Below are 12,767 nucleotides of genomic sequence, written 5' to 3'. Positions count from 1 at the left end.
AATGTGATTAAAACTAATTATTATGTACATTTAGGTGTTTTTCCTTTTTTTCGAATGAGCATCATGGGTAAAAAGACACGCCCGTCGAAACCTCTCAAACGTTTCCGCAAACTATCCTGTGGGCGCTTGTTCTGATCATCTACATTCGGAATCACTGTTACGGAACTATCAGACTTTGAACTTTTCCATCCCAGGACAAATATGAGTGAAATCAAACCTACCGATCCAGCAGTCACTAACACTGGAGAGGAAAAGGACTGGGCCGCAGCAAAAGCCTTTTTTGACAGTTTAAAAACAAGGAAACCTAGACCCGTAAGTGATACATAAGCCGTTCTTATTTGCCTTTGCAGATAAAATAAGTGTCTACACGGGTCTATAGTATACTATTAGCTAATCTCTTGTATCGTAATTTTTGTTTTCCATATAGCCCAAACCCCAATATGCCGTTACTATCGCCGTCTCTTCTCGCACCCTGTTTAACATGGTTGCGGAGCGGAAGATCTACGAAGAAGAGGGGGTCGAGAAGTATGTGACGTTTCAACAGGAGCACGAGAATGAGCCGCTCATGCCAGGTGTGGCGTTCCCTCTCGTGAAGGTAAATTAGAGGGATTGAATTAACATAGCTAAGGGTATGGCCTACCTGCATGTCTGTGCGTGGGAGAGTCAGAGGGTAGGGTTCCCTTACAATTGCATATGGATTCCTTAGTGGAGGTGAAGGGGAAGCCTGATTCACTGTCATGCCAATGCATTTAGGCCTAGATACAATTTGTGTAATGCATCTAGAATAATGTTTTGCTCAGAATTACAATAGGCAATATTGTTTCCAACTGTTATGCACCATCATTCATCATCATTCATCAATGCATGAATGACACTCCCGAGTGGCGCAGTGGTCTAAGGCACTGCATCTCAGTGCTAGAGGTGTCACTATAGACCCTGGTTCAATCCCAGGCTGTATTACAACCGGCCGTGATCGGGAGTCCCATAGGGCAGTGCACAATTGGCCCAGCGTTGTCTGGGTTAGGGGAGCGTTTGGCCAGGGTAGGCCGTCATTGTAAAATAAGAATTTGTTCTTTATTGACTTGATTAGTTAAATGAAGGTTAAATAAAAACACTGTGGCAGGTTATTCTGGTTCTTCTTCCCATGCTCTATAATGGTATGCAAGCACAGGATTAGGCCATGTTGTAATCTATAGCAGAACGACAAATGTCCCCTTCAGATAATCTGTGTGGGTGTGTTCGTGCATTTGTGCGTGCGTGTGTGCCAGTGGCGATTTTAGCATGTAGATCATGTGGGATGTATGCCAGTAAAGCCACAACACAAAACAATACATTAATTAGCACTATAACGGTGACAAACGGAGCCCACAAACTGTTAGGGCCTACATAAAGCTGTCCCAACAGCACCTTACCACTGCTACACCTGGCTATCAGTGGAGCCTTGTCTGGCAGCGAAACAGTTCATTCAGCATAATTTACTGACTTTAAAAAAAACATAGCTGATATGGCTGACTTGCTTAAACAAATGTGGTTTCTACTGACAATTGAGATGTACAAAGGGGACGATGGCATAAGGGGACGACAAGCAGATAAGAAGCAATCTGTAATTTCGATTAAGACATTAATGAGCAAGCGACAACGGACATAGTCAATATAACTATTTGTTCAGCACTTTTGAAATGTACAGCAACAGAATTCAGAACATGGTCCATTCTTACAGTGTATTCCCTGTACAACAAGTCAGAACCATAGGATAGATAAAGAGGGAATATAAACAGACAATGAAAGCTCTTACAATATTCAATGATTACATTTCTCTAAAACAGGTGATAGACTACATGTGCACCACCAAGTTAGAGCAGTAGGCGATATTAAGAGGTGAAAATAGACAAAATTATTAGGGTGAGGCACATTGAACACCGTTTGGGTTTTTGTGTGTCAAAAAAGATACACGTCATATAACACTATTTGACGTGTTAAATAAACTTTTAATATGACACGTCAAATAACACAATTCTATTATAGAATGTTGTGTGTGCTGAATTTGCACGTGCAAGCCAAGTGCCACCACTACTATCAGTAGCATTGTCAAAGCTGTACAAAACAAGTTTGCAAACAAGCACACACCGGCCACGAACGATGTGTTTACAATATCGCGTTGGTGAAAATAGACCAAATTAGTAGAGTGAGGCACACGGGCTACTAACAGCTTACCCACAATATACACTTAGTATTACTTTCTTAGCTACAATATACATATCTCTCTGGCATCCTACATCATTTATGAAGCAGCATAAGACATTTTTTGGACTCACGTTGTTGTGATGTGCTTGAACAGGAAAGTGGCGCGGCTGTCCTCCGTGGGCAAATTTTGTCAAAGAGAATTGAATGACCGTTCAAAACGTATTTTCCCAGTTTGCGCTGTTTATTCCCGACTTCCCAGTTGCAATGCTTGCAGTTAGCCACTGCCACCAATTCCTTACAAACCACTCATTGTTGAATTTGCGATCTCCAAATTGTTGTGTAATGTTTATGTCCAATGGCCGATGAGCACGAATGCATTTTATCTATCATTTTCTCTTCATTATTTCTCTTCATGTGACAAGGATTAAAAAGGATTTGCCAGTACATTGTTGACTTGATTCATGATGATGACTGGTAGCTAAGATTTTGAAAGTATGAAGTTCAGTCCAATCAAAGCTACTGTAGATATAATGTGATTTGACATCATTTCTGTGACCAATTGTCACGTTCCTGACCTGTTTTCTGTTGTTTTTGTATGTGTTTAGTCGGTCAGGGCGTGAGTTGGGGTGGGCATTCTATGTTATGTGTATCTATGTTGGTTAATGGGTTACCTGATATGGTTCTCAATTAGAGGCAGGTGTAATTCATTTCCTCTGATTGAGAACCATATTAAGGTAGGATGTTCTCACTGTTTGTTTGTGGGTGATTGTCTTCCGTGTCTGTGTTTGTCGCGCCACACGGGACTGTTTCGGTTTGTGTAGTCTATTCCTGTTCTGCGTGTTTATGTAAGTTTTTCCAGTTCAGGTCTGTCTACGTCGTTTTGTTATTTTGTTAATTATCAAGTGTAGTTCGTTTTCGTCTTGTTTAATAAATTCATCATGTCTTCATTACCCGTTGCGTCTTGGTCCAATCTCTCTCCTCAAGACGATCGTTACACCAATAACCTTGAGTCTTCTTGGAAGGGCACTTGTAATATAATTCTATGGCAGGACCCAAAGGGCTAAACTGTTGGATGTCTACCCTTACTAAGGACTGAAGCTTGGCGATTGCGTAAGGTTCCCATGAGTGACAGAACACTGAGCCAATCACGGTGCAATGCTCCTATTTTCTGCTGGCTTGCCCCACCACCACAGAAAGCACTGAGCTAGGAGAAACACCTGCATTTTGGAGCTGTCTTACTCAAGTAAACAAAAAAGAGACCATGTTTGTATGGGGCTTTATAAACTAAATTATKTATATATTTTTTTTTACATTGTTTGCAAACTGATATGTGACATGCATTAATGCCAAAATAACATGCAAAACAGGCAAGCCCCCCCCCCAAAAAAATATGTATTTATATATTATATATATATATCTGCCCCACCTGTCCTGAATCACGGGTCACCACTAGTGTTTGCACATGTTACAATTTGGGACTGAATATTCTGAAGCAACATCCTAGAAGTAGTTGCTCTAGTACAAACCAGACAAGTTTTGTCATTGTTTCTTAATCCCTGTGTCAATTCTGTCCTGAAAACACACACACACACTCATACACACACACACACACACACACACACACACACACACACGCACACTGCAGGCTCTGATGACGGTAAACTCCAGACTGAGGCAGCTCTACCCCGACAGTGAGGAACTGTTTGATATCGTCCTGATGACTAATAACCACGCCCAGGTCGGGGTGCGCCTCATCAACAGCATCAACCACTACGGTCCGTATAACACGAATACAACACGCCTACATGCTCTGCCACGCTTACTGCAATCTTACAGCCACGCCTACAATGTTATAAGACATACCTGTTTTGCAAAGTATGTTCATGTGTCATTGAATGATTGGACATCCAAGTTTATGCTGTTCTTTTGACCAAATATGTTGTTTTTAATGTTTATATGCTGTTGTTCATGATATGTAGTGGCAATCTTTGGCTACCAGCCTGATGACCATACCATCATATTTCTATGAGTTTCTGTTAAAAAAACAATGGTTCCCTCTACCTAACAGATTTAACCATTGAGAGATTCTGTATGACCGGAGGGCAAAGCCCCATTGGCTATCTGAAGGCCTACATGACCAACCTGTACCTCTCCAAGGATGGAGAGAAAGTCACCGAGGCCATTGAGGAGGGTAGGTGGTGATGCTACTGGTTTAGGATGGACTGGTTTAGGTTGGCATGGATGCTAAGTCAAAAACTGTAGATGTACATTGTGGWAACACTTTATAGTATAGCCTACAGCTGTAATGCATGGATGATGCTGTTGTAATAGGTTGTGACTAGATGGTATACAGCCAAGGACAAGTTTACAATTGAACTACCATAAGAGTTTGGACTTAATTTTGGAGAGGATGAGTCGGATTTCACTGTTAGTGTTACACACAACATAATTGTGCAGTTTCAGTTAATAAAACTGACGATTGTTTTATTTTTGTTGAAAGTACTGATGATGAGGGTACTGTTGCTTGTATGTGTGTGCTTGCTGTAACTGTCACCTACTAATGTCATCCCCCTGTCACCCTATGAAGCTAGTTCCAAAGTAGTTGCAGAATGAAGGACATTGGGTCCCGGTGTTGTTGCCGTTCATGTTCAACCCATTGGGTAGACTGTATCACGGTGACATCTAGATGCTTACCAATATGAGTTATTTCTCGGGTAGTACAAGACTAAAATCCTAGACAAAAATTAACACAAATTGGTCACGTTATACTAGCTACCGCCGGCGACTCAGTGAAAGTACAGCTGTCCAGTGAGAAGCACAACGCCGGTGCACTGGTCATTCACACTGGTTTGCCCTGTCGTCGTTATTACAGAGGGCAATAACGTCAGCTAATTGTCATCGCCTAGTGACTCATAGCTAGTTAACTAACCTAACTCTCTAGCTAGCTGTTGCCATAGTAACAGAAACAGACAAATCGCACAGCGAGAGAATGGCAATTTTTGCGTCACTTCCGTAGCTTTATACCATCTAGCCATAACTGTTGTAAGCGTTGCAAGACTTGTTATGAGCATGTATAAGCCCCTTATGTCTTATAAACAGGCATTGCTGCAGCGACCATGTTTGCATCTGGAGATGTGGAGAACCAGCTTTCTGACACACAGCTGAAAGTAGCTTTTGACGGGGATGCAGTTCTCTTCTCTGACGAGTCAGAGATCATCGTGAAACAACACGGCCTGGACACGTTCTTTGAGCACGAGAAGGAATTTGAGAACAAACCTCTTGCACAGGTGATCATGAGAGGACTCAGAATACATGTCTCCATTTTATGTTAGCTTTTGACATGGTCGTTTGTGTCAGATTTCCATGATTTCCTTATCTCCCTATAGAGGGCTTATAGATTTTCAACAAACTAGCAACAAACATTTTAACTAACTATCCCATTATTCCTAATACTAGACCTAACCCTTTCCTTATCCCTACCAAGTTGTTGCATATCTAAAGATCATCTATAATAGGGGGCTAGCCCAATAAAGTGGAACCCATTTATGTATTATATGCTTTGGACAAAAGTAAAAACAATACTATGCTAACCCTATGTCTCATTGTTTCACTCAGGGTCCCTTGAAGTGTTTCCTGGAGGCGCTGGGGAAGCTCCAGAGAAAGTTCTACGCCAAGAATGAGCGTATGAACTGCCCCATTCGTACCTACCTGGTAACAGCCCGCAGTGCAGCCAGCTCAGGGGCCCGTGTCCTCAAGACCCTCAGGAGCTGGGGCCTGGAGATCGACGAAGCCCTGTTCCTAGCCGGGGCCCCCAAAGGGCCCCTCCTGCAGAWYATCCGGCCCCACATATTRTTRGACGACCAGATGTTCCACATCGAGGGAGCCAAGGAGCTGGGGACCATCGCTGCACACGTGCCTTATGGGATCGGACAGAAGTATCACAAGGGGYAACTTATTGAGCAGCCTGACAAAGATGTCAAAGACAAGAAGTGAAGAGCCTCCTAGTGGTGGGGAGATATCATACGTTATGCAAATGCTTAGTTGCACACAACCCTGTCATCAGCTGTAGGACCTTTATTGTTTATCAGGATTTTGTATTATTTCTCATTTTTACACTTTATTACAAACATCTTTATCAGAGAATGTTGTATTAACAGGAGAGAAAAACACATAGTTTAGGACTGTAGATGTAATACTCACATCAGGGACCAATGTCACCTAATGTTCTCTGTCATAAGGAGAGAAATAATCACTTTCCTACAATCCTCATCCTCATCACCATCACATTGTAGTCTTTAATAATATTTGGTAAAATATGTAGTTTTTTATGAAAATGTATGTCAGTGTGTTCAAATTTTGTATAGTGTATTCAAATTTTACACATGAAAGTATATTTAGCAAAAGGTATTTTATATCTTTAGATATGCGCACTCTAGTAAACGTACAAGGTAGAATGGTTATTGATATGAAGCGCTGCAAAAAAAAAAATGCGTTTTGGTTTTACTGCACACCATACAAAACAGACATTAACACATTATTATTTATTATTTACACTTAGATGCAGTCATGATCTTAAGCACTTACAAATTCGTAACATATTGTAAGAAATGGAATTCGAAACATTTTTTTTATTTTTTTTTGCAGGACATGACATCACACAAAATGGATGATGTAGTACACAATTGTGCATATTTTTCGGGGACCCATTTTGGCCTGTGAGCATGACTTTAAAAAATATTGTCTAAAATATACTAAACTTTAGAAGCAACACTTTAATATTCAATAATTATTTTTGCTATCCAAGCATTGTTCTAGTCTATTCCATTTTCTTATTCCATTTAAAAAATATTTGTTTTTAGACGCAAGAAATCTCACCTTGCTCTTAGTAAAGCTGAATTAGGCTATATGGCTATATCAACATCTCAAGCAAGCTAGTTCAACATATCTATTCCACTAGTAAAATGTTACATGTCAGGTATTTTGTTACAAATAGTTTACAGTTGAATATAGAGTACGTAGAAGGACAGTCTATATTGTATGTTGAACATTAACTATTTGTATTTTTTCTTTTTTGTGTGTTAACACATATTTTTGGAATTATTCAAATGTCTATTTTTAAGAATATCCCGTCTGTATTTTTTCACTTTTAACTTAACATAAAGATTTATCATGTGCATATTGCAGTAAGGTTAAATAAAGGTTTAAAATAGATGTGAATGGTTGATTCATGTTTTTATGTATTATCCACACATTGATACAAACCCGATTGAGATGTTGTGGCAGGACCTGAAACAAGAAGTTCATCCTCGAAAACCCACAAATATCGCTGAGTTAAAGCAGTTCTGCATGTWAGAGTGGGCCAAAATTCCTCAACAGTGACGTGAGAGACTGAACAACAACTACAGGAAGTGTTTGGTTGTGGTCATTGCAGCAAAATGGGATACAAGCAGTTATTGAATGTAAGGGGGTAATTACTGTATCACACTGGGACATTGGGTGTTGTATAACTGTTTATAAAAAAAATGAAATAAGTATCACATTTTTTATTATTTGTTCAGTCAGGCTCCTTTAATCTAATTTTAGGTTTTGGTTGAAGATCTAGTAACATTCAGTGTAAAAGATTAGCAAAAATAGAGAAAATCAGAAAGGGGGAAATACTTTTTCAGGGCACTGTATATAATGTGTGGATTCCCCTAGAGTCTGAATGTTAGGAGATGATCACACATGACTAGTGTATCTGTTGGTTATAAGTATGTGTCAGGATGGGGGATCCATTGGGGATGTCAACAACACTTGACTGTATCCTGCTCGCAGGGGGCTAGCATGTGGCACGCCTTTAGACTGTGTTACATAGTAGTGACACAACACATACACAGGGATATGTCTGCATAATGCCAACAGGAAACTGTGATATGATAATGACATGTCTATTTATAGCTTCCTGAGGCCCTGCAATTACATTTTGTCTACTCTAATGGACATTTGTTTTTGGTCTGTATCTCTGAGGACATACATGCCACTGTGTTAGGTCCTGTTGTCCCTTTGAGAGACATTCTGGGCTTTTCAATGATATCACATGTGCAGGGGTGTGAACTGGAGAACTTTATCTTCCTGGTTTTTAAAAATGGCTGCCAACTTAATTAGAACAGTTTATGGTAAGAAAAAAGGTAAGGCCGGAATTCAATCTGATCGTGCTTTGTCAGCAATGCAGGTTTTAAAGGCAATGTGCCCGCGTTCGCGGAGACCACATTCACAGTAAACACTACATATGTTGGCTAATGGCGCATTGTCCAAATCTACAGTCAGATTAAATCCTGGCCTAAGTGTGTGTTGTTGTGTCATTATATATTTTGTTAGTTTGATATTCTATTCTGTTTCTAGTAAGTCAAATATCTCAGAAACAGTTTGGTGAGTTTTCAGAGCAGTGTAATATTTGATTCAGTACAATTAGAGCTAAATAAGAGCTTGTTTATACTGTAATGTCCTCTTTAGTGGACATCAGGATGCATCAACTATGTTTTCTATACTGTACCCTTTTACTGTAATGTAACATGGTTCATATGTTCTATTAACCTATTCCTTATGTTCATTACAGAGCACATACAATAAAACATAAACAAATATATGCTATTTCTTTACAAACTAGTGTAATAAAGATAGATCTGTACACACTTCAGTGGATTTTACAGTGGCTTTACATTTCCTTAGTACTCTGATTTTCTAGTTTACCCTACTTTGGGACAAGAAAGTTCTGCTAGCATACATTCCTGATTCAGTTAAGCAAACAAGGAATTGTATTGCAGTTGGTATGTCTTTTTGTCAGATCAGATTGGGTATAATCTATTTGCTGTATCTCCCTTTTAGTTTGGAATGCTTACAATGTCATCACCTATTTCATTTTCTCTTCCCTTTCCTCATTTCTTGTCACGCCCTGATCTGTTTTACCTGTCCTTGTGCTTGTCTCCACCCCCTCCAGGTGTCGCCCATCTTCCCCATTTTCCCCTGTGTATTTATACCTGTATTTCCTGTCTGTCTGTTGCCAGTTCATCTTGTTTGTTGAAAAAAAAAGCACACCATGCTATAATCTGAGTACAGCGCTCAGAGCCCAAACAAGCCATGAAGATATCCGCCATGTTGTGGAGTCAACAGATGTCAGAATAGCATTATAAATATTCACTTACCTTTGATGATCTTCATCAGAATGCACTCCCAGGAATCCCAGTTCCACAATAAATGTTTGATTTGTTCCATAAAGTCCATCATTTATGTCCAAATACCTCCTTTTTGTTCGCACACAATCCAAACTCACGACGCGCGGGCAAGTCCATGTGAAAGTTCAGACGAAAAGTCATATTACAGTTCGTAGAAACATGTCAAATGAAGTATAGAATCAATCTTTAGGATGTTTTTAACATAAATCTTCAATAATGTTCCAACCGGAGAATTCCTTTGTCTTCAGAAATGCAATGGAAGGCAAGCTAACGCTCTCACGTGAACGCGCCTGGTCAGCTCATGGCACTCTGCCAGACCCATGACTCAAAGAGCCCTCATTCCCCCCTCCTACACAGTAGAAGTATCAAACAAGGTTCTAAAGACTGTTGACATCTAGTGGAAGCCTTAGGAAGTGCAATATGACCAATATCCCACTGTATAGTCGATAGGCGATGAGTTGAAAACCTACAAACCTCAGATTTCCCACTTCCTGGTTGGATTTTTTCTCAGGTTTTTACCTGCCATATGAGCTCTGTTATACTCACAGACATCATTCAAACAGTTTTAGAAACTTCAGAGTGTTTTCTATCCAAATCTACTAATAATATGCATTATTTAGCAACTGGGCCCGAGTAGCAGGCAGTTTACTCTGGGCACCTTATTCATCCAAGCTACTCAATACTGCCCCCTATTGCTGTTTTAGCTAGTTTATGTGTTTCTATGTTGGTGTGTGTGTATGGTTCCCAATTGGAGGCAGCTGATGATTGTTACCTCTAATTGGGGATCATACTTAGTGTGTTCCTTTTCCCACCTGCGATGTGGGATATTGTTTTGTTTAGAGTTAGTGCCTATGTGCGCTACGTATTTGCACGTTCGTTAAATCTTTGATGTTGTTTGGAAGTTCACTATAATAAATGTGTGGAACTCTACTCACGCTGCGCTTTGGTCCACTTATTTATACAACGATCATGACAGTTGGACTGGGACACGTTTTAATACGATAAAAAGCTTCTCATTTTACAGTGGGTCCGCAATGGTTCTGTATAGCATTGTTATGCTAATATATTTGAGACCAGTGTATAGAATTTTTTTGTTGTCTGTGACTTAAGTTAAATATCTTTGTATTTGTATTTATTATGGATCCCRATTAGTTCCTGCCAAGGCAGCATCTACTCTTCCTGGGGTCCAGCAAAATTAAGGCAGTTACACAATTTTAAAAACATTACGATACATTTACAACAGATAAGTGTTTGCACTCAGGCCTCTACCCTACTACCACATATCTACAACACAATCCATTTTTATATGTGTGTATAGTGCATTTGTTGTCATTTGTGTTTATCCATGTGTCTGTGCATGTGTTTGTGTCCCTTCACAGTCCCCGCTGTTCCATAAGGTCTGTTTTTTAAATCTAATTCTACTGCTTGCATCAGTTACTTGATGTGGAATAGAGTTCCATGTACTTATGGCTCTATGTAGTACTATGCGCCTCCCATAGTCTGTTCTGGCCTTTGGGTCTGTGAAGAGACCACTGGCGGCATGTCTTGTGGGCTATGCATAGGTGTCCGAGCTGTTTGCCAGCAGTTCAAACAGACATCTCGGTGTATTAAACATGTCAATCATAACAAATACAAGTAGTGTTGAAGTCCATCTCTCTTCCACTTTAAGCCAGGAGAGATTGACATGCATATTATTAATGTTAGCTCTCTGGGTATATCCAAGGGCCAGCCATGCTGCCCTGTTCTGAGCCAATAGCAATTTTCCTAAGTCCCTCTTTGTGTCACCTGACACGACTGAACCGTAGTCCATGTGCAACAAAACTAGGGCCTGTAGGACCTGCCATTTTGATAYTGCTGTTAAGAAGGCAGAGCAGTGCTTTATTATGGACAGACTTCACTCCATCTTAGATACTTGCTCAATTTCCATTCACTACAAGATTTAGTTGAGGTTTAGTGAATGATTTTACCAAAATACAAGGCATTCGTTTCTTTATTTTTATATTTAGGACTAACTTATTTKTTTCTGAAACTAACTGCAGCTCTTTGCTAAGTGTTGCAGTAATTTCAGTCGCTGTAGTAGCTGACGTGTATAGTGTTGAGTCATCTGCATACATAGACACACTGGCTTGACTCAAGGCCAGTYGCATGTTATTAGTAAAGATTGAAAAAAGTAAGGGGACTAGACAGCTGCCCTGGGGAATTCCTGATTCTACCTGGATTATGTTTGAGAGGCTTAAATTCAAGAACACCCTCTGTGTTCTGTTAGACAGGTAACTCTTTATCCACAATATAGCAGGGGGTGTAAAGCCATAACACATACGTTTTTCCAGCAGCAGACTATGATCGATAATGTCAAAAGACGCACTGTGTAACAAAACAGCAATCTTTTATGGTGAATTTCTCTCAGCCAATCATCAGTCAGTTGTGTATCTGCTGTGCTTGTTGAATGTCCTTCCCTAAAAGTGTGCTGAAAGTCTGTTGTCAATGTGTTCATTGTCTATTTGTTCATTGTAAAATAGCATTGTATCTGGTCAACAAAAAAAATCCTAAAGTTTATAAGGGTTGGTGACAGGCTGATTGGTCGGCTAGAGCCAGTGAAAGGGGCTTTACTATTCTAAGGTAGCGGAATTACTTTTGCTTCCCTCCAGACCCCAGACCTGAGTGCACACACATTCTCGAATGCTTCAATTGAACATATGGCAAATAGAAGTGGCAATATAGTCCGTAATTTTCCATGCAATTTGTCAGACCCCGGTGSCTTGCTATAAACAACAATACTTTTCCACCTCTTCCACACATTCTTTATGGAATTCAAACTTACAATGCTTGTCTTTCATAATTTGGTCAGATATACTTGGATGTGTAGTGTCAGCATTTGTTGCTGACATCATGCCTTACTTTGCTAATCTTGCCAATGAAAAAATCATTAAAGTAATTGTCAATGTCAGTGGGTTTTGTGATGAATGAGCCACCTGATTCAATGAATGATGGAGCTGAGTTTGCCCCAAATTTCATTTAAGGTGCTCCAAAGCTTTTTACTATCATTCATCTTCGTTTCAATGTATAGTTTCTTCTTCTTTATATTCAGTTTGGTCATATGATTTCTCAATTTGCAGTATGTTTGCCAATCGGATGTGCAGCCAGACTTATTTGCAAATCCTTTACCTCATCACTCTCAACCATAAATGTTTTAAATTCCTCATCAATCCATGGGGATTTAACCGTTTTTACAGTCATTTTCTTAATGGGTGCGTGCTTATTAGTAACTGGAATAAGGAATTTCATAAATGTGTCAAGTACAGCATCTGGTTGCGCCTCATTTCCCASCACAGACCAACAAATATTATTTACATCAACAACATACAGTAGGAA

The 12,767-nt window shown here is 39.8% G+C and overlaps 1 protein-coding gene across 1 annotated transcript; it reads left to right on the top strand.

The window, feature by feature from the left end:
- The first annotated feature begins 115 nt into the window (after positions 1 to 115).
- On the top strand, positions 116 to 6,823 carry LOC112069085 (cytosolic 5'-nucleotidase 1A). The gene is made up of 6 exons (XM_024136372.2): positions 116 to 312; positions 428 to 595; positions 3,830 to 3,959; positions 4,253 to 4,375; positions 5,284 to 5,471; positions 5,800 to 6,823. Exons 1-6 carry the CDS (start codon positions 202 to 204, stop codon positions 6,175 to 6,177), a joined length of 1,098 nt encoding a protein of 365 aa, XP_023992140.1. The 5' UTR covers positions 116 to 201; the 3' UTR covers positions 6,178 to 6,823.
- The last annotated feature ends 5,944 nt before the right edge of the window (positions 6,824 to 12,767 follow it).

The sequence above is a fragment of the Salvelinus sp. IW2-2015 genome, unplaced genomic scaffold (assembly GCF_002910315.2).
Source record: "Salvelinus sp. IW2-2015 unplaced genomic scaffold, ASM291031v2 Un_scaffold904, whole genome shotgun sequence".
Taxonomy (NCBI): domain Eukaryota; kingdom Metazoa; phylum Chordata; class Actinopteri; order Salmoniformes; family Salmonidae; genus Salvelinus; species Salvelinus sp. IW2-2015.
The sequence above is the reverse complement of the archived record's forward strand: the minus strand, read 5'-3'. Positions and strand labels throughout refer to the sequence as shown.